This window comes from Rhincodon typus, chromosome 21, assembly GCF_021869965.1.
Source record: "Rhincodon typus isolate 14 chromosome 21, sRhiTyp1.1, whole genome shotgun sequence".
NCBI classification, from domain to species: Eukaryota; Metazoa; Chordata; class Chondrichthyes; order Orectolobiformes; family Rhincodontidae; genus Rhincodon; species Rhincodon typus.
The window spans coordinates 34,108,488-34,131,986 of NC_063352.1; the positions used below are offsets into that span (position 1 = coordinate 34,108,488).

The 23,499-nt window shown below is 43.3% G+C and overlaps 1 protein-coding gene across 3 annotated transcripts in view; it reads right to left on the bottom strand.

Annotated features, from left to right (window-relative positions):
- Positions 1–23,499, bottom strand: part of LOC109930588 (ankyrin repeat and fibronectin type-III domain-containing protein 1-like) — a 745,821-nt gene that overhangs the window by 109,169 nt on the left and 613,153 nt on the right. For all 3 annotated transcript variants that reach the window (XM_048609794.1, XM_048609793.1, XM_048609795.1), the window contains one exon: positions 3,104–3,305. In XM_048609794.1, coding sequence (XP_048465751.1) covers positions 3,104–3,305 — 202 coding nt within the window. The remainder of the gene's footprint in view (positions 1–3,103; positions 3,306–23,499) is intronic.

Genomic DNA, 23,499 nt, shown 5'->3' on the forward strand with positions numbered 1-23,499 from the left:
ATGGTTCGCGACTGGGAGGTGCCGTTGTTTGTTGCGAACCGAGCGTAGGTGTTCCGCAAAGGGGTCCCCAAGCCTCTGCTTGATTTCCCCGATGTAGAGGAAGCCACATCTGGAACAGCGGATACAGTATACCACATTAGCAGATGTGCAGGTGAACATCTGCTTGATGTGGAAGGTCTTCTTTGGGCCTGGGATGGGGGTCAGGGGGGAGGTGTAGGGGCAGGTGTAGCACTTCCTGCGGTTGCAGGGAAAAGTGCCGGGTGTGGTGGGGCTGGAGGGGAGTGTGGAGCGACCAAGGGAGTCACAGAGAGAGTGGTCCCTTCGGAAAGCAGATAAAGGTGGGGAAGGAAAAATGTCTTAGGTGGTGGGGTCAGATTGCAGATGTCAGAAGTGTCGGCGGATGACGCATTGGATCCGGAGGTTGGTGGGGTGGTATGTGAGGACGAGGGGGATTCTGTTTTGGCTGTTATTGTGGGGAGGGGCTGTGAGGGATGAGTTGTGGGAAATGCGGGAGACACGGTCGAGGGCGTTCTCGACCACTGAGGGGGGGATGTTGCGGTCCTTGAAAAACGAGGACATCTGAGATGTTCGGGAGTGGAATGCCTCATCTGGGAGCAGATGCGGCGGAGGAGAAGCAATTGGGAATAGGGAATGGCATTTTTGCAGGAAGGTGGGTGGGAAGAGGTGTATTCTAGGTAGCTGTGGGAGTCGGTAGGCTTGAAATGGATATCGGTTTCCAGGTAGTTGCCAGAGATGGAAACAGAGAGGTCCAGGTAGGAAAGAGAGGTATCAGAGATGGTCCAGGTGAACTTAAGGTTGGGGTGGAAGGTGTTGGTGAAGTGGATGAACTGTTCAAGCTCCTCATGGGAACACGAGGCGGCGCAGATACAGTCATCAATGTAACGGAAGAAGAGGTGGGGTTTAGGGCCAGTGTAGCTACGGAAGAGGGATTGTTCCACGTGACCTACAAAGAGGCAGGCATAGCTTGGGCCCATGCAGGTATCCAATTTGGGTGTTCTGTACTGGGGTCATTAGCCATGCCTTCTGAGGGCACTCCCTGTCACCTATGAGCCATGCCTGGAGATGAACATTTGTGAAACTTGGGAGCTGTGTGGAATGCAAACGCCGTGATAGCTCCTTGGATAGCAGGTGCACACCTGCAGGACTTGGCACCTGTGATCACACATGAAAGCTATAAACTGAGGAGTAAAAAAAACCTTCTGGTTCAGGAAAACGGTTGGATGATTCCACAGAGCTTTTGAGTGCCACACGTAATTCAATAGCTTCTTGTGCCTGAGGGAACCCAGTGATGGAGGCAAATCCAATGGTTCAGGTGGCTTGGCTCACTTGAGCCACGGTGATTTGTACAACGCATGTGCTTTCCTGAGAAAGGTACCTGTGACCTCATGAATGTACTTGTGGATTTGGGAGATGCCGCACAAGTTGCTGGTTGAGATCTGAAAGGAGCAGATGGCAAGAAAGTTCAAAGCCACTTTGATCTTCAATGCCACAGGAACAATGCTTCTTCCCAAGCCAAGCAGTTGCAGAATTTCCTACTGAAGGTGTAGATGTAGGTGACAGCATACCATGTCATGCAAAGATGTTTGGCATTGGTGCTGACCCATCTCACAGTACACTGCGAAGGCCATGGTTCCTCTGTTCAGGCGCTGCTTAATGAGTACAGGCTACACGGCTGGATCGCCCTAAGCATTAGTGTGTAGTGCTGTTGGTGTTGGGCATTCCTTCAACTTCTCCTACTCCTACTTTGTAGATGTATCTGAGTCAATACAGCTACTGGGTGTGGCTGGCCAAACACATAATAAAAGTGTGCGTTAATTTTTTATATCAATTCAATCAGCTGCAATCCTCCCCAACTAACCTATACTCTTCCCCCCATCACTGTAGAGGATTGATTCCTTTTTTCTAGTGTCCCTCTGTCATGTTTTAGTCTCCCCCAATAACTGTGCCCCCACTCAGAATTCCACTTGATCTTCCTCCCGAGCCCACCTCATCCTGCTGCCCACCACAGCCCTTAGCCATGCACTACATCTTATTCAATTCAGCTACTCTTTCACCCTCACTGCACAGTTCATTCATTACCCCAGGGAAGTCCCTACTCTCAATATGCAGCTCCCAGCCTTTTTTGCTCCCCCATGCCTCCCAGCTGTCTACCCCTATTCCTCAGTATTCTTCTGGCGTCCTTAACAACCACATTCTTTAAGTTTGACTGCTTGACATATCTTCCTATCTTTATCTCTAATGTTTCTGTTGATCCCCTTTTTTGTTGAGCCTCTTTTGCATTGTGCCTCTTTTGTTTTGAGCCCTCATACCTGCCCCATTAAGTTTGCTATCATCAGTCATTGCAGCTCCCTTGTTTCGGTCAGCCTGGATGGGCCACACAGTCTGCAAATATCAACAGATGACAAATCAGTTATGACTGATATCCCTCAAGAGTTGCATTGACTGGGCAGTTTGCATCCTTTAACTTAAAATGTTTAAGCAAATGACTTGTTTACAAAGGACCCATGCTGCTGAATTAGTGCGTACTTACCAGAGCTGCTAGGAAGAATTCTGCATCACCAGGCAGAAGCCTCATTTTACTGTTGGGTTTGTAAACACTCATTTTTCTTGCCAAACAAATTTGCACTCGTGAATACATTTTCAGCAGATCAGGGTGTTAATGAGTATTCATGGAATGCTAATGAATGCTAAAGAAATTCCTGATGATCATGATCAGGAAGGTCAAGCCACCTGAAAGATACTGAGAACTTAATACAACAAATTTAACCTGACATTAGTCTACTGCCCAGCTAAGGTTCTCTCCAGCTTTTGGAAATGCTCTGGTGGGTTTAGAAGATTCTGCCTACAGCAAACAGCACAATAGCATAAAACATACAGAATATGTATTGTGAATCACTTGTTAATCTTCTTTGACTTTTGGAACCATTTAACATTTAAACCAATGTAAAGTTTGACAATTCTAACCCAGATGCATTGATGTGAATAAGCTATCATGTTGCAACTCAGTGCATCAGCAGGTCTCTGTCATTTCCATCCACTACACATCCAATCGCCATCAATTAGAATCTTTAAACTTCCTTACCACACAAGACTTCCGTTGCTTGTTCTTTTCATTTCGTCCTATCAAGTTTGTTTCATCAAATGAAGTATAATTAACTTTGAACTTTCCTGATAGATTTCGGTATAACCTCTTTGCTGCATTAGGAGAGGATGGAGAGACTAGCTTCTTCCCGTGAATCAGTTGGAGATCCCGCATCTGTTGAGTCATCTTGGGAGATGAGGGCCTATCAGCAAAGTAATAGAAAGGATTTTTATTGTACACATGGTAACACACACAGTTACTGACAATCTCTGGTCTCCCAAGATTAGTGAGTGGCAGTCTCTTAATGTCATAGTTGTTCTATGCTGTAGAGTTACACTAGAGTTGACAACATGTCTCTCCCCACTTTTGGGTCACCAAACAGATGCAGATTTCTATGCTTACTGCTAATTGATATATTCTCAACGCATTGCACATAAATTGACATTTTATTCATGTTGCATAATACATTGTGTCCCTTGTTCCTTAAACATAGAAATATAGCATCAGGATTAGGCATTCAGCCTGTACAGCCTGCTCCACCATTCAATTAAGTCATGTATGATTATTTACCTCAAAGCCCTTTTTCCGCATAAATTCCATATTCCTTAATGTCATTAACTTACAGACATCTATTGACTTTGTCTTGAGCGTACTCAGTGATTTGAACTTCCACAGTCTTAGAGTAGAGAATTCATAAGGAATCATTCTCCTCTCCCCCTTACCACCACTACCACCACCACATCCCCACATCGTATACAAAAAGACACACACACAAGCACACCTATCAGATTTCTCCTCATCTCAGACTTAAATCGCCTAATTCTTAACAGAGATTATGTCTCCTGGTTTTATGCTCACCAACCATAGAATATGTCTTATTTACATCCACCCAGTCATGTGTTATACGAATTATGTGAGTTTCAATAGGATTATCTCACATTCTTCGAAATTCTAGGGTACAAAAACCCGATTTCCCCAAACTCTCAAAGCTATCCTACCACCCTCAAAATTAATCTGGTGAACTTCTATTGCATTCCCTCTAAGATAAGTATATCATTTCTTGTATAAGGAGAACAAATCTGTACACAATACTCCAAGGTGTGGTATCATCAAGGCTCCACATAATTTCATGAAGACATCTTTACTTCGATACACCAATCCCCTTGTAATTAAGACCAACGTACCATTGATTTTTCATCATCTTTTGATAAAGTAATGTCCATGCAAGCTGTGGAGTTTGATGACGAATCCCAATTTTTGACCTCCTTCTAAAGGGTAAACATGGACTCTCAGGAAAATTGCTTGCAGCATATACACGGTAGCTTTTACTGACTCATGAACAAGGATACAAGGGTTTGGACACATGTTCCCAGCCTCTCACCATTTAAGAAATATTCTGCCTTTCTGTTTTTTCTACCAAATTGAATAACTTCAAGCTTATTGACAGTTTATTTCATCTATCATGTTCAATGCCCCTCACTTGCTCTATCCAAATCCTCTTGAATATTCCTTGCATCCTCCTCACAAATTACATTCTCAGCCAGTTTTGACCTAGTAGCAAATTTGGAAATCTTATAAGTCTATAGCCAAATCATTCATTTAGATTGGGCAGCTACTGACATAATATTGATCCTTGCAGTAGCCCGTGAATTATGTTTGAAGTCAAGGTGCAATCTTTCCTGGTTCTAGATTCCCCAATTAGGGGAACCATCTTATCCATATCAACCCTGTCTATTCCTCCAAGTATTTTGCACTTTCAATGAAATCACCTCTAATTCTTTGAAACTCTCTTCATAGTACAGTCCTGCCATCTGGGAACAGTCTGGTGAACTTTCACTGTGGCAATATTACTTTTCCTGAGAAAAGACCAAAACTACACACAATACTCCAGGTGTGGTCAGGCCAAGCTTGTATACAATGGAAGAAAGACTTCACTACTCCTGTACTCAAATTCTCTTGCGATAAAGGATAACATTCCATTAGCCTTCCCAATAGCTTGCTGCACCTGCATGTTAGCCTTCAGTGAGTTACTGACAATAGCACCAAAGTCCTTTTGCGCATCAACACTTTCCAGCCTCTCACCATTTAAGAAATGCTCTACACATCTGTTCTTCCTACCAACCTCAGATGTTTCCACATTATGTTCCATTTGCCATGTTCTTGTCCATTCACTAAGCCTGTCCAAATCCTCCCGAAATCATTTTACATCTTCATCACAATACATATTCCTACCTAGCTTTATATCATTTACAAATTTGGAAAAATTACATTTGGTCCCTATGTTACAATTATTCATGTATAAAATGAACAGCTGGGGCCTAGGTATTGATTCTTGCAGTAAACCACTAGTCATAGCCTACCAATGTGAGAACGACTCACTTATTCCTGTTCTCTCTTTTCTGTTAGCCAATCCATAATGCGTGCCATTGGGGATGGGTTAGCTTATTTGGCTGAACAGCTGGTTTATGATGCAGAGTGACATCAACAGAATGGGTTCAATTTCCACACCGGCTGAGGTAATCGTGAAGGACTTCCCTTCTCATCCTGTCCCCTTGCCTGTGGCATGATGGCCCTCAGGTTAAACCTCCACCAGCTGCACCACTCTCAAATGAAAGAGCAGCCTATGGTCCGGTAGGACTATGGCGACTTTACCTTTAATACATGGCAGTATATTATCTCCTATGCCATGTGCTTTTATTGTGCTAACCAACCTCCTTTTGGGACATGATCAAAAACCCTTAGAAACTCCAATTATGCTGCATCTATCAATTCCCTTTTATCAATTTTGTTTTAACATCCTCGAAAAACTCCAACAAGTTTGTCAAACGGAATTTTCAATTCGCAAATCCACTTGACTAAGCCAAATCACATCATTCTTATATAACTGTCCATTTATCATGTCTTTTATGAATAATTCTTGCATTTTCCCTACCACTGATACAAGGCTGACAGGGTTGTATTTTCTGCTTTTTTCCTTTCCTTCCAATCTGCAGGAGTCATTCTGAATGTATGAAATTTTAGAAGATGGTTACCAATGCACTGACTATCACTGTAGCTATCTCAGTCTACATCCCAGAATGTTGAAGATCAAGTCCCAGAAACCTTTTAACTTTCATCCTCATTAATTTCTCCAATACAGCCTCCGTAATAATGTTAATGTCTTTCAACTCCATATTCTCCCGAGTCATCTGGCTCTCTAATTCTGGGAGATATCTTGTATCTTTCTTTGTAAAAACAAACACAAAGTTATAATTTAGCTTCTCTGCCATTTCTCTATTGCCCATAATAAATTCTTTTGGCTCTGCTTTTAATGGACCCACATTTGTCGTAGTGAAATGTTTCCTTTTTACATGCTGAAAGCAAAAGATGCTGGAAATCATAGACAGTCAGGCAGCATCGTGGACAGAGAGCAAGCTAACATTTTGAGTCTAGATGACTCTTCATTAGAGTTCTTTCCTTTTCACGTCCCTGTTTCATAGAATCCCTACAGTGTGGAAACAGGCCCCTCGGCCCAACAAGTCTACACCGACCCTCAGAGCATCCCACCCAGACCCATTAGCCTATAGTCTACCTAATCTACACAGCCCTGAACAGTATAGGCAATTTAGCATGGCCAATCCACCTAGCCTGCACATCTTTGGACTGTGGGAGAAAACTACAGCACCCAGAGGAAACTCACACAGACACGGGGAGAAAGTGCAAACTCTACACAGACAGTCGCCCAAGGGCGGAATCGAACCCGAGTCCCTGGCACTGCGAGGCAGCAGTGCTAACCACTGAGCCACCATGCCAGCCCATTTCTGAAGAAGGGTCCCGACCTGAAACGTCAACTTTCCTGCTCCTCTGATGCTGCTTGGCCTGCTGTGCTCCTCCAGCTCCACACTGTGTTATCGCTGACTCCAGCATTGGCAGTTCTTACTATCTCGAAGCTAATGGATTGGTCTAGTTTATTGCAAAAGGAATTGAATGCAAGAGTAGGGAGATTATGCTTCAATTGTACAGGAATTGTGAGACCCTATCTGGAGTGCTCTGGTATAACATTTGAATGAGTGGAAAAGGCTAGACAGGCTTTTAACCTCTAGAGTCTAGAGGACTAAGAGCTGACTAAATTGAAATGTAAGATCTTGAAGGCACGTAACCAGATGTTGCTAAAGGCAGTTTACTCTTGTGGGAGAATCTAGAAATAGGGGTCATAGTTTAAAAATAAGGGGGCACCCACTTAAAACAAAGATGAGGAAACATTTTTCTCTCAGAGGGCTATGAGTTTTTGAAGTTTTCTTCATCAAAAGGCAGTGGATAAGGAATAGTTAAATATTTTAAGGCAGAGATAGATAGATGTTTGATTACCATGAAAGATAACTTGGTATATGCAGGAATGTAGAGTTGAGGTTGAAATCAGATCAGCAATTATCTCATTGAATAACAGAGCAGATCCAAAGGGCTGAGTAACCTATTCTTGTACCTTTTACTTATGTTCTTCATATATTTTTAAGCCTTCTCTTAATCCTATACAATCCTTAATTTCCTTTGTCAGCTACAATTGATTGACCTTGTTTGCATTTTAACACCTTGAAGGAAGTATGTAATCATGTAATAGTTATTTAAAGATGATTGAAAGACTGTCTGTATTGTTATGCCTTTTAATATATTTTCCCAAATCAGTTCAGTCACCTTGTGCCTCAGGCTTTCATATTTTTCCCTTATTCAAATTTAATACCCTTGCTTCAGAGTGAAATATTTCACTTTCAAACAAAAGGTAAAATTCCATTAAATTGTGGTCATTCATCCCTAAAGATTCTTTTACATTATTATTAATTAGAAACAAAAACAGAAGTTGCTAGAAAACACAGTATGGAGCTGGAAGAACACAGCTGGCCAGGCAACATTTCAGGTCGGGGCCCTTCTTCATTTCTGGCATGCTGTGTTCCTCCAGCTCCACACAATGTTGTCTCTGACTCCAGCATCTGCAATTCTTGCTATCTCTGAGTTGCCAGAAAAGCTTTTTTTTTCCTTTTATTCATTCACGGGATGAGAGTGTCGCTGGCTAGACAGCATTTATTGCCCATCCCTAATTGCCCAGAGGGCAGTTATGAGTCAACCACATTGCTGTGGGTCTGGAGTCACATATAGGCCAGACCAGGTAAGGATGGCAGTTTCCTTCCCTAAAGGACATATGTGAACCAGATGGGTTTTTCCGACAATCAGCAATGGATTCAGGCTCACCATTAGACTCTTAATTCCAGATACTTACTAAATTCAAATTCCACCATCAGCCATGCCAGGATTTGAACCCACGTCCCCAGAACATTACCTGGGTCTCTGGATTAACAGTCCAGCAAAAATACCATTAAACCATTGCCTCCCCTAACTCAAGAAGTTTGGTAGCATTTGAGTAGAGAAAGCAGAGTTTTGAGTCCAGTTGTTTTGTTTTGAGCCCAGTGACCCTTGTTCAGAAGGGTCTGGTCACTGGTTCGGGAGAAGAGTCAATGGATGCAAAACATTAACACTACTTTTTCCCCATAGAAGGTGCCAGACCTGCTGAATTTCTCCAGCAACTTTTGTTTTGTTTCAGATCTTAAGCATCCACAGTTCTTTGTTTTATTTTTTGTTAGCCTGTTTTAACTATATTTAACTATTGCAAGGAGTTCTAGCAAAACTGGAGTTAGTGAGAATTGAGAAAATACTCTCTATTAATTGGAATTATACCTAGCATAAAGAAAAATAGTTAGGGTTGTTGGAAGTCACTCATCTCAATACTGGTACATCACTGTGGGGCTCCTCAGGGTAGAATCCAAGGCCTAGCCATCTTTAGCTACTTTATCAATGATCTTCCTTCCATCAAAGGGTTACAAGTGAGAACGTTCATTGCGAAATGCACAAGGTTGATCAACATTTACAATTTTTCAGATTCTGAAGCAGTCCATGTCCACACGCAGCAAGATCTGGACAACATACAAACTTGGGCAGATAATTAGCATGTAACATTCATACCACACAGTGTCAGACAATGACCATCTCAACTAGAGAGAACCTAACCATGTCACCTTGATATTCAATGGTACTATATTGCTCTATCTACCGCTGTCATGATCTTGGGAGTTACAGTTGGTCAGAAATTGAATTGGACCAGCCATACAAACAATGTGGCTACAAATGCAGTTACAAGCCAGAAATCCTAAACTCCAAAGAGTGTTCATCAGCTTATAAGTCAGGAGTGTGATGAAACATACTCCACTGTCTGGATGAGTACACGTCCAAGCACACTTCAGAAGCTTGATACCATTCACGAAAGCAGCCCACTTGACTGGCACTCCATCCACCATTCTCAAGATTCACTACCTCCACAGACAACAAAGCGGTACAGCAACTCACCAAGGATCCTTTAACTACACCTTCCAAACCTGTGACCTCTATTACCTAGGAAGACAAGGTTAGCAGATGTATGTGAGCATCATCACCTACATTCCCCACCATCATCCTGACTTGGAACTATATCGCCGTTCCTTCAGGGTTGCTGGAGTCCCGTTCCTAACAGCACAATCGGAATACCTCCCCCATGGATTGTAATGGTTCAACATGACAGATTCTGACCACCTTAGAATCATGGAATCCTTACTGTCCAGATAGAGAGTATTTGGCCCATTGAGCCTGCACCAATGAGCATCCCACCCATAAACGTTAATTCACCTAGCTCACACATCAGTGGACACAATGTGGCAATTTATCATGGCCAATCACCTACCCTGCACATCCTTAGACTGTGGGAGGAAACCCATGCAAACACAGGGATAGTAAGAACTGCAGATGCTGGAGTCAGGGACAACACAGTGTGGAGCTGGAGGGACACAGCAGGCCAGGCAGCATCAGAGGAGCAGGAGAGTTGACGTTTCGGGTTGGGACCCTTAGCCTGCAAACTCCACACAGACATTCACCCAAGGCTGGAATTGAACCTGGGCTTCTCTGCTGTGAGGCAGCAGTGCTAACCACTGTGCCGCCCTTCTCAACGGTATTTAGGGACGGGCAATAAATGCTAGCCTAGCCAGTATCACGCCACGTCCCACAAATGAATTTTAAAAAAACTTCAAAAGCACAGAGAAACTGGTAGCGAGACCGGATACATGGTAAATTAAATGGAAGAGAAGTGTGAAGTGTTATGTTTTAAGAAGAATAAGGGGAGACAACATAAAATAAAGGATGGGGAGCAAGAGCAAAGAGATCCTGGGGGTGACAGTGCAGATTGAGAAAATGGTTAACAAGATATTTGGGATACTGGGCTTGAACAATGGAGGCATTGAGCAATGAAGGTAGTGTGAGTGTTTATAAACATTGTTTCTGCTTCAAATGGAGAATTATGACCAAATCTGGACACCAAACTTTAGGAAGAATGTAAGAGGGTGCAGAAAGTGTCATGAGAATACCATTAAAAGGCCACATATGAAAGTGGATCATATGTATGTGGAGTGTGGGAATGTGGAAAGTATGTATGTAGGATGCATGCATATAGAGTGTGACATTTGAGTCATTTAGTGCAGAAATCAGGACAGCACAGCTTGTGCTATTTCCATTTACTACTTTAATGGCACTATTGTTCATTGTTTGCCCTTCAGCAGGCTGTCCCATTATCAAGTTCCAGTTATGTAGAAAGTAGGAGTTTATGAAAGCTAACATTTATGTTTAGCACTATTAAGGAGGTGGGAAGCTACAAACGAGAACAGTCTTACTTAACTAGTTAGTAAAAACAGTGTGCAACTGAGCCACTACACCAGGCCCCACATTCTATGACAATCAGTGCTGTGTTAGATGCCTTTGGCCGGGTAGCTGGAAAATTACGATTAGTTTCAGTATGCCTGGATTAGATGGGGAAAATTACCATCACCAATTCTCCTCTTATTCATTAGGATTGATACATAGTTGTTTGTGTGAATATCATGTGAGAGAAACAGTTTCAACTGGTCTGCAATCAGTAGTTGAATAATTTCTCATCACTCACTGATGCAGAAATGACGAATGGTCAATGGCTACAAAATTCTTACAGAACCCAAAAGGGTAGATACAGGTTGGATTTTTCCTCTGGCTAGCAGTTTAGACCCAAGGAACACAGTCTCAGAGTGAGGGGTAAGCCATTTAGGACTGTATTGAGGGATTTCTTCACTCAGGATGGTGAGTGAAATAACTCCATGAAGGCCAGTATCCTGTCACCAAGTCACTCTTTATTTACACGTGCAAAGTACCTGACACTGGTCCAGCTTCTTCAGACCCAGCTTTCAGAGTTAACAGAACTTCTGATATTCCTATTTATACCTGTCAGCCAGGGCTCCCTGATTGGGACTTTTAACTTGGTCCAATCAGAGAACTCATTCTATGAGGTCCACATTTCTGATCTTGCTACAATCATTACATCCCTCCCCTTTGAAGTATGGGGATAGAGGCCTGTTCTTTATCTTGTAGCCTCTATTTGGACACTTTTGCACTTGGTCCGGTTCCTCTGATTCAGCCTCAGAAACAGGCGGTGTATATCAGACCATAGCCCACCTCCTGCACCCGGAGCATCTCAGGAAAAGTTCATCCTCTTCAGGTTGCATAGGCATCGAGGCTGAGACATTCGCCATGCCCATCTCAGACTCCAAGGTTTATTCAACGCTAGATGGAGACAGAGAACTCACAGCCCTTCTGGCTGTTCTGAGGGGCTGTGCATGTTTTGCTCCTGCACCATTTGTGAGTTTGCAGCTTTAATGTGGTCCACATGCTTGTTCAGGACTGTCACACCTATCCAAACTGTGTACGTGTACGTCCTGGGAACTGACCTTGCATTAACCATGCCTCTCACACATGTAGGGCCATTTCCGTGGTTTCAGCACGGATCTTTGTCCCCGGGAGTAAACTCGCTTAACAGAGGCTTGTGTCTGGCATTTGCATCCTGATGCCATTTCACCCTCCACCACAGGTCCCGGAAGATCAGATTTAACCTGGTGCAGAGTCTTCTCCCCGTTAGCAACTCTGGTGGAGCCAATCCTGCAGTTGCATCAGGGGTGGTCTGATATTCAATTTCGAACCGGGACAGTTTGCCATCGAGTGAAGCTGTAGGCTGTTTCTTTAAACCTGCCTTTAAAGTTTGGCCTTCTCTTTCTGCCAGACCATTGGACAATGAATGGAATGGAACTGTCCTTATATGCCAAACACCATTCGACTTTAGGAAATACTCGAATTCTCTGCTCGTAATTGACGGCCTCTTGTCTGTGACCAACACTTTTGGGAGACAATGTATTACAAAAGACGCTCACAGCTTTTCTATCGTCCTCCCTGTATTTGATGAATGAACTCTATGCATGTCCAACTACTTTGAGTGGGCGGCCACAGTGACTAAGAATGCTGAGCCCATGAAAGGGCTGGCATAGTCGGTGTGTAACTGAGTCCAGGGTTTACTCAGCCATTCCACGAATGTGGGGGAGCTGCTGGCGACTATTCTTGTCCTTGCTGGCACTCTGCGCACTGCCTCACCAATGCGGCTAAGTCTGCATCCAATCCTGGCCATCAGACATAACTTCTCACCAACATTTTTCCTCCTAAGGCACTCGTCTGCCTGGGAGAAATGACTGAGGATTGTGTGCAAGATCTTGAAGTGCTCTTACAGTTCGAGGACTTCAGATGGGTCAGTTTTTGTCCAATGTGTGCAGGAGGGTTTCCTGACACAGTATGTAGATAGGCCAACAAGAGGCGAGGCCACATTGGATTTGGTACTGGGTAATGAACCAGGCCAGGTGTTAGATATGGAGGTAGGAGAGCCCTTTGGTGATAGTGACCACAATTCAGTTACGTTTACTTTAGTGATGGAAAGGGATCGGTATATAAAGGAGGGCAAGAGTTATAGCTGGGGGAAAGGCAACTATGAGGCGATGAGGCAAGATTTAGGATGCATAGGGTGGAGAAGGAAACTGCAGGGGCTGGGCACAATTGAAATGTGGAGCTTGTTCAAGGAACAGCTACTGCGTGTCCTTGAGAAGTATGTACCTGTCAGGCAGGGAGGAAGTGGTCGAGCGAGGGAACCGTGGTTTACTAAAGAAGTTGAATTTCTTGTGAAGAGGAAGAAGGAGGCTTATGTAGAGATGAGGCGTGAAGGCTCAGTGAGGGCGCTTGAGAGTTACAAGTTAGCCAGGAAGGACCTAAAGAGAGAGCTAGGAAGAGCCAGGAGGGGACATGAGAAGTCTTTAGCAGGTAGGATCAAGGAAAATCCTAAAGCTTTCTATAGGTATGTCAGGAATAAAAGAATGACTAGAGTAAGATTGGGGCCGGTCAAGGACAGTCGTGGGAAGTTGTGCGTGGAGTCTGAAGAGATAGGAGAGGTGCTAAATGAATATTTTTCGTCAGTATTCACGCAGGAAAAAGACAATGTAGTTGAGGAGAATACTGAGATACAGGCTATTAGACTGGACGGGATTAAGGGTCATAAGGAGGAGGTGTTAGCAATTCTGGAAGGTGTGAAAATAGATAAGTCCCCTGGGCCGGATGGGATTTATCCTAGGATTCTCTGGGAAGCTAGAGAGGAGATTGCAGAGCCTTTGGCTTTGATCTTTATGTCGTCATTGTCTTCAGGAATAGTGCCAGAAGACTGGAGACTAGCAAATGTCGTCCCCTTGTTCAAGAAGGGGAGTAGAGACAACCCTGGTAATTATAGACCAGTGAGCCTTACTTCGGTTGTGGGTAAAGTGTTGGAAAGGATTATAAGAGATAGGATTTATAATCATCTAGAAAGGAATAATTTGATTAGGGATAGTCAACACGGTTTTGTGAAGGGTAGGTCGTGCCTCACAAACCTTATTGAGTTCTTCGAGAAGGTGACCAAACAGGTGGATGAGGGTAAAGCGGTTGATGTGGTGTATTTGGATTTCAGTAAAGCGTTTGATAAGGTTCCCCAAGGTGGGCTATTGCAGAAAATACGGAGGCATGGGATTGAGGGTGATTTAGCGGTTTGGATCAGAAATTGGCTAGCTGTAAGAAGACAGAGGGTGGTGGTTGATGGGAAATGTTCATCCTGGAGTTCAGTTACTAGTGGTGTACCTCAAGGATCTGTTTTGGGGCCACTGCTGTTTGTCATTTTTATAAATGACCTGGATGAGGGCGTAGAAGGATGGGTTAGTAAATTTGCGGATGACACCAAAGTTGGTGGAGTTGTGGATAGTGCGGAAGGATGTTGTAGGTTACAGAGGGACATAGATAAGCTGCAGAGCTGGGCTGAGAGGTGGCAAATGGAGTTTAATGCGGAAAAGTGTGAGGTGATTCACTTTGGAAGGAGTAACAGGAATACAGAGTACTGGGCTAATGGTAAGATTCTTGGTAGTGTGGATGAGCAGAGAGATCTCGGTGTCCATGTGCATAGATCACTGAAAGTTGCCACCCAGGTTGATAGCGTTGTTAAGAAGGCGTACAGTATGTTAGGTTTTATTGGTAGAGGGATTGAGTTTCGGAGCCATGAGGTCATGTTGCAGCTGTACAAAACTCTGGTGCGGCCGCACTTGGAGTATTGCGTACAGTTCTGGTCACCGCATTATAGGAAGGATGTGGAAGCATTGGAAAGGGTGCAGAGGAGATTTACCAGGATGTTGCCTGGTATGGAGGGAAGGTCTTATGAGGAAAGGCTGAGGGACTTGAGGCTGTTTTCGTTAGAGAGAAGAAGGTTAAGAGGTGACTTGATAGAGACATACAAGATCATCAGAGGATTAGATAGGGTGGACAGTGGGAGCCTTTTTCCTCGGATGGTGATGGCTAGCACGAGGGGACATAGCTTTAAATTGAGGGGTGATAGATATAGGACAGATGTCAGAGGTAGGTTCTTTACTCAGAGAGTAGTAAGGGCGTGGAATGCCCTGCCTGCAAAAATAGTAGACTCGCCCACTTTAAGGGCATTTAAATGGTCATTGGATAAACATATGGATGATAATGGAATAGTTTAGGTTAGATGGGCCTCAGATTGGTTTTCACAGGTCGGCGCAACATCGAGGGCCGAAGGGCCTGTACTGCGCTGTAATGTTCTATGTTCTATGTTCTATGTTAGCACATTATCCAGATAGATGGCGACCTGGGGTAGACCTTGTAAAATATCCACCACTGTCCACTAAAAAATGGCACAGGCTGATGATATCCCAAAAGACAGTCTCATATTGGTAGAAGCTCTTACGGGTATTAATTGTGACAAAGTTTTGGGAATCCTCATTTAACCACCATTGCATGTATGCATGGCTCATGTTCAGCTTTGTGAAGGACAGCCTTCCCTGCCAGTTTTGCATGTACATCCTATATGCAAGGGATTGGGTATTTATCTGGCTATGAGAAGTGATTTACCGTTTGTTTAAAATTCCCGCAAAGGTGAACCAACCCATCGGGCTTCACAGTTGGTATGACAGATGCTGCCCATTCCACAAACTGGTTTGATGATTTCTTCGCTTTCCACTCTCCTGATTTCTGCCTCTATTTTTGCACATAATACAAATGGTACTGGGCGGGCCTTGTAGAATTGTGATATTGCTTCCTGGTCAACATGCATCATGGTGGATATTTAAATGGAGTAATGTTAGATTTTGAACATTGAAGGAAAAAGCACCGTTCACTCTGAGGAGAACCTCTACACATAGTGTGGGTGTAGAACAGTCTATGAAAATTGATCTGAAATGTCAAAACCCCAGTGCAATCACATTGGGGAGAGACTGTGGAAACGTGGGGATTGAAGGAATGGATTTCTTTCCCCATCCCAGCTGGAAATGCACCAACACAGTGGCACCTGCTCTGCTTGTGGGATCGGACTCACTGAGTCATCTAGCCTGCTCAAACACTAGCAAATTCACACAGGGGAGAGATCATTCACCTGTTCTGATTGTGGAAAGAGGTTTACTCAATCATCCAAACTGCTGAGACCTCAGTGTGTTCACACTGAAGAGAGACCATTCACATATTCTGTGTGCAGAAAAGACTTTGCTGATTTGTCCAACTTGCTGGCACACCAGTGTGTTCACATTGAGGAGAAACCGTTCCAACTGCTCTGTGTGAGAAGGGATTCACTCAGTCATCCAGCCTGCGGACAAACCAGCAGATTCACACCAGGGAGACACGGTTCTTCATTTCTCTTTGTCTCCAAGTTTGCCTTTTGTTCTTTCTGTGGCTGCGGTGGAGGAAGATGGTTGTGAGGGCCTGCTATGGCAGTGGCAGCGTGGTAGATCTGCATTTCCATTCCTCATAGCCAAAGTGGCTGCAGCTTTGTTGAAAGTGTCAACATCGGTGGGTCTGGTCCATTCCTCCTGGCGGCAGTGTGACGGTGGCTATAGTGATGGTGATATGATGGTCCCAGTTCATTCCTCATGGCTATGGCGGCAATGTGACGGCTTCAGGCAACCATTGAAGTGGCAACGGCTTCAGTGTCAACGACATGGTGGCTCTGGTCTGTCCCTCCTTACTGTAGTGGCGATGTAGTGGCTTTGATGTCAGCTTTGGCAGTGGCAGTGTGGTGGGCCCCATCTGGAAACCTGGTTTTGATGGCTTCAGGAGCCGCTTCAGTGGCAACATCTGGTATCTGCTGCATAAACCCAGATTGCCGTGGAGAGAAAAAGATAAACTTTATCCTAACTTTGTCTCAATTATTTCTTTTTATAATTTCTGTAAGTAAAATGGCACCAAATTGTAGTGACTTATACACATCTCACTGTATTTTCATAAATACAAGGGACAATAAATTGCTATTCTATGCAAGGTGATCTTGGCTCCTTTGATAGTCTCCAGACCTTCCTGAAAAGTTTCCCAGTATTTAATTAGGACTTCACTCAGGCAGCCTTTTTCTAATTGAAAAATGTTGAGCCAATCTAGGTGGATCTTTCTCAACCAATTTCGCCCGATTAAGCTCAGGCCCAAGCCTTTTAATACTATCCATGGTAACTGAACCAGCTGCTTCTCAAACGAGACTGGAACCGAAGTTGTATCCTTAATCTGTAAAGGAGCTGAATATTATTTAATTCAAGAAACATCCAGAGCAGAAGGATTTGGGAGTCCTCACGCATGAATCACATGAAGCTAGCATCCAAGTTGAACAGGTAATAGGGAAGGCAAATGAAATGTTGTCTTTATCTGAAAGGGAATGGAGTAAAGAAGTAAGGAGGTATTGATAAAACTGTACAAGGCACTAGTCAGACCACAGGTGGAACATTGAGAACAGCTTTGGGCCCTAATCTAAAAAATGATAATACTGGCATTGGAAGCAGTTCAGAGAAGGTTCACTAGTTTGAGTCCATGTATGGAGAGACTGTCTAATGAGGAAAGGTTGAGTAGTTTGAGCCTGTGCTCATAGGAATTGAGAAGAATGGAACATACAATGAGGTGTTTAGAAATGTACAAGATTCCTAGGGGACTTGGCAGGGTAGATGCAGAAAGATTGTTTCCACTTGTGGGACAGTCTAGGACAGGAGGGCATAAACTCAGAATAAGGGGTCATACATTTAAGACAGAGGTAAGGAGGCATTTCTTCTTTCAGCAGTGAGTCTGTGGTATTTTTCACCACAGAGGCTGTCTAGGCTGGGCCATTAAGTATATTCAAGGTTGAGGTAGACAGATTTTTGCTCAGTAGGTAATCAAGGGTTATAGGGGAAAGGCAGGAAAATGGAGTGAAGAATTACCAGATCAGCCATGGTCTCATTTAAAGACAGAACAACAGACTCGATGGGCTAAATGGCCTACTTCTGCTCCCACGTTTTATGGTCTTGATTTGTATTGTTATGTTATGTTAAGAAGGGTAGGATATATTTTAGTGTCATTTTTGAGTTCTGAGAGTTGTTTGAAATTTTGTTTACATGCATATAAATTGGGCTTAAAAATTTGTGATGATTACTTCTGAGCAGTACAAACATGGGCGGAGAAAACTTCTGTTGCCTATCAACATGATCTATGACAGGGAGGCAGAAAGGCAGAACCAGCCAGGTAAGGCAGATGCACAGATTTCTTTCAGAAAGAACAGGTCATTCTGAGTGGAATGGCCTTTAACAGGAGCAATACAGTTTAGGAGCACCCAAAACAATCAGGGCAGAAGAAAAGAAGTCCAGAGTAGTAAACTGCTATTGAGAGAAAATCTTCAGAAACACAAGGCTATGGAAGAAGATTTTAAGAAATTCAGGTAAAGAAATAAGGGAGCTGTGTTAGCATTTTATTTAAATATCTCAGGAAGAGACATTAACTAGAGAAGATAGCTTTGAATGTATGCAGCAATTTGCCAAATGAAGAAACCACTTATAGTCGTGCCAAATGAGCAGGGAAAATTCAAGTGAAGACAGGGTGAGCCTGCCCTGAGGTTTGAGTATCTATATGCTTGTTGCTGAGGCTAAGATGATTGAATCTTTATGTCTAAAATTGATTTGTAAATAGTTTTCTTCAACCATTTGTGTGTAATAATCTTTTATATTCTTTGTCAATGTGGTATGTTCAGTGACTGACCACTATGGTAAAAAAAAAAGTTGCAAAAATACAACTTATGGCCTATTGAGCCAGATTGGAACCAACAAAAAGGATAAACATACTTGACCTCATCCTTACCGATCTACCTGCTACAGGTGCATCAGTCCATGATGTATCGGTAAGAGTGATGACTGCACAGTTCTTGTGGAGATGAAGTCCCTCTTTCACATTGATGGTGCCTTACATCGTGCTTTGTGGAACTTTCACCATCCTAAATGGGACAGACTTCAAACAGATCTCACAACTCAAGACTAGGCGTCCCATGTGGCACTGTGAACAATCAGCAGCAGCAGAATCATACTCCAACACAATCTGCAACTTTATTGGCCTGGAATAACCCCACTGTATCACCCTGGTTCAATGGCGAGGGCAGCATTAGGCATGTAAACATGGTGAAGCTACAAAACCTGGTCAGCAATAACGGCACACTCAGCTCCTCAACTCAGCCTTGATTCAAACATGGACAAAAAAGCTGAATTCCAGAGGTGAAGTGAGAATGACAGCTCTTGGTATCAAGGCTACATTTGATCAAGTGTGGCATCAAGGAACTAAACTGGAATCAATTGGAATCAGGGGTAAAACTTTCCGATGATTGGAGTTGTATATGGCACATAGGAAAATGGTTATGGTTGTTGGAGGTCAATCATCTTAGCTCCAGGACATCTCTACAGGAATTCCTCAGGGTAGTATCCTAACCCAACCATCTTCATTTGCTTCATCAATGACCCTCCCTCCATCATAAAGTCAGAAGTAGGAATGTTTGTCGATGATTGCACAATACTCAGCATCATTCGTGTCTCCTCAGGTACTGAAGCAGCCTATGTCTAAATGCAATAAGACCTGAACAATATCCAGACTTGGGCTGAAAAGAGGCAAGTAATATTTGCATCACATGAATGCCAGGTAATGTTCATCGATAAGAGGCAGTCTAACCACTGCCTCTTGATATTCAATGGTGTTACCGTCACTGAATATTCCACTGTCAATATCCTGTCAAAAACTCAATTAGATTTGACACAGAAATACAGTGGCTACAAGAGCAGGCCAGAGGCTAGGAATACTGCAGCGAGTAACTCGCCTTCTGACTCACCAAAGCCTGTCCACCATCTACACGGTACTATTCAGGAGTATGATGAACCATTCCCCATTTACCTGGATGACTGTAGCTCGACAACACTTAAGAAGTTTGACACTAACCAGGACAAAGCAGCCTGCCTGATTGACACAAACATCCACAAACTTCGTCCACATTGACACTCAGCAGCAGCAATGTGCCCTATCTACAAGATGCACTGTAGAAATTTGCCAAAGATCCTTAGACAGCAGATTCTTCCAAACCCACAATCAATTCCATTTAGAAAGGTAGGGGCAGCAAATACATGCAAAACCAATGCCTGCAAGTTTCCCTCCAATCCATTCACAATCCTGACTTGGAAACATATCATTGTTCCCTCACTGTGATGTCAATGTCCTGGATATCCCACCCTAATTGTATTGTGGATTGACCTACAGCACATGGACTGCAGTAGTTCAAGAAGGCAGCTCACCATCACCTTCTCAAGGGCAGCTAGGGATGAACAATAAACGCTAGGTCAGCCAGAAATGCCCACGTCCCATGAGTGAATAGAAAAAGTCTGACTCTGTGATCAACTTGTCCATTATTACCACAGCTGGGATCATAATTGTGTTCAAGACAGAAATCAATGGATTTCTAGCTTTTAACAACATCAGGGGACATCGAGATAACATTGGAAAATGGTGTAAAATATCAGCCATGATCAGATTAAATGGCAGAGCAGACTTGAGGGGACAAGTGGTCTAATCCTGATCCAAAATCCTATGTGACTGAGTACTGGCAGTTGTCTCATCTCAAACTCTGGGAGAGGAATGGAAAAAACTGGAAAATGAAGTTCAAAGAACAGGCAAAGGGGACAAGCATTGCCTTGGTAAAATATGAAACTCATTCTTCGTCAATGATAACAAATTAATAAAAGCTTTAAGCAGTATAGTGAGCCTTCCATCCTACGAAAAAACATATGTTAATTTGTTATGATAATTTGTTCAATTAAATCATCACCTGATATTATGTAATGTAGTCTGTTTAACAGTTCTTTTACATCTGTTATGTGTGATCTCAACTATGCTTATGTACGAGGAAGTGAATAGTTATCAAATTCAAATCAGCCTCTAAGACCCTAAATAGAACTTTCATGAGGTTCGATGACAATCTGACCTCTCATTTTGAATACATGCATTCAATTGTATTCCATGTTGAGAGGACAAAGCTCTTCCATCTGTTGGCTGTAATGTCCGATATAAAAATAGTGAAAGCAATGTGAATCCAGTTGTTGGGTATCATGAGCCTTCATAACAAAATTATTCCAAATTGGCACTAAATTTGCAATTCTATTCTAATGACGGGGACATGGGAAATTGACATATTGATGTACTAAGTGGGCACTCGTCTAAAACACACTGATGAACCAGAAGATATGAAATTTTAGTCAGTTTATAAGTATGTGCATTTGGGAATGTTTGAAAGGACAGTGAAGAAGGAGTTTTATTCTGTATCTAACCTGTGCTGTCACTTCTTTGGGAATGTTTAGACAGTGTAGAAAGAGCACTAGTCTACAACTCTTGTGGTACAGTGGTAGTATTCCTACTTTTGAGCCAGGAAGCCTGGATTCACATCCTGCCTGTTCCATAGACATGTAATGTCATCTCTGAACAGGTTGATTAGAGAATAGCGTTTTTTTTAGTCTACAACTAACTGTCACTGCACCTGTTCTGGAAATATTCGATGGGGTAGTGTTGGAGGAGTATTAATCTACATCTAACTGGTGCTGTAACTTAGCTGGGAGTGTTTGATAAGACAGTGTACAGGGGTCTTTGCCTCCAAACTGTACTATACCTGCCCTAGCAGCATTTGGTGGAACAGTGTAGAAAAAACTTTATTGTCTATCTCATCTGGTTGTGACCCGCTCTGGGCGTGTTTAATAGGGAAAAATGAACTGCAAGCTTTATTTTTGTATCAAACTACTCTCTTTCTGTTCAAGCTCAAGACCAATCCAAAGATGTGCAGGCTAAGTGGATTGGCCATACTGAAATTGTCCATAGTGTTTAGGGATATGTTGGCTAGGTGGATTAGCCACGGAAAATATGTAATTATAGAATATGGTAGGGAGTTGGGTCTAGATGGGGTGCTCTTTGGAAGGTCGGTGTCGACTCGATGGGCCAAATGGCCCCCTTCTGCACTGTAGGGGTTCTATGATTCGTGTGACAATCATTGATATATAACCCATCACATTCACAAAAACTTTTAACAAAATCAAAGATACTAAGAACTGCAGATGCTGTAGTCAGAGATAACACAGTGTGGAGCTGGAGGAACACAGCAGACCAGGCACCATCAGAGGATCAGGAAAGTTGACATTTCGGGTCAGGACCTTTCTTCAGAAATCATCATTAACAAAATCATCTTTCTTCAAAGCAATGTCAAGTACCAAAGATGCACAAACATCAATTGAGATATTGAAGTACCACAGTAAAGGCATTAAACAAATAAAGTTGCTACTGCCATGTAGCTTGCAAACTTTATCAAAGGTCACAGTGCATCTTATGTCACCAGTTGAATGTTAATAAATTTAATCTGTAATGATAGTTTTGACCATGACCTTTTTGGCACTGATTGTTAACAGCATGAATTGTTCATCATGATGAGGCCATTGATGGAGTACTGTAACTGGGTATCAGATGGACTTCAACTACAGACCATCAATTTTCAGGATCAATGAAGTGACAAACTGGTCTTAGGTCCCCTTGGCACTACTTCATTGGTGCTGTTTGACCTCATAAATCACTGAAACTGTACAGCATGTAATTGCAATTCTGTAGTCACTCTCTCAGATTCTGTCAAGTGCAGCTTGTCCACATGTGGCACATTTAAGAAAAAAGTGTAAAATGAGGCATAGCACCAGACTGACTGGAATAGCTGGGACTGGGTTGCAAGCACTACGTACTGTTTCAAGCCACAGTTATCCATTAATAGAAAACTAATAACATGATGCTGTATTGTTTGCAGTGTGAAAGTCAGTGGGAATATTTTGGAGGAAGGGACAGCTTATTCATTCAAGCCTTATCATGATGTGGAGGTACCAGTGTTGGACTGGGCTGGATAAGGTCAGAAATCACACAACACCAGGTTATAGTCCAATAGGTTTATTCGAAAACACAAGTTTTCGGAGCTTCGCTCCTTCTTCAGGTGTGAGAGAGGTAGTATCAAAGGGTCACACCACTGATGAGGCTGTATTAAACAAACCTAAGATGCTGTTAAATCTTCAATCAGTTAGAAGGTTTTAATTGATTAATATGTATATGTAAATCCCCGAGTTCCTTTCAAGCAAAAACACGCGCACACACACTCTCTCTCTCACACTCTCTCTCCCTCTCTCTCACACACACTCTCTCTCACTTACACACTCTCCCTCTCTCCAACGCACACACTCTCCCTCTCTCCCTCTCTCCCACGCACACACTCTCCCCCTCTCCCACGTACACACTCTCCCTCTCTCCCACGACACACTCTCCCTCTCTCCCTCTCTCCCACGCACACACTCTCCCTCTCTCCCACGCACACACTCTCCCTCCCTCCCTCTCTCCCACGCACACACTCTCCCTCCCTCTCTCCCACACACACACTCTCCCTCTCTCCCTCTTTCCCACGCACACACTCTCCCTCTCTCCCAAGCACAAACTCTCCCTCCCTCCCTCTCTCCCACGCACACATTCTCCCTCTCTCCCACGCACACACTCTCCCTCTCTCCCTCTCTCCCACGCACACACTCTCCCTCTCTCCCACGCACACATTCTCCCTCTCTCCCACGCACACACTCTCCCTCTCTCCCACGCACACA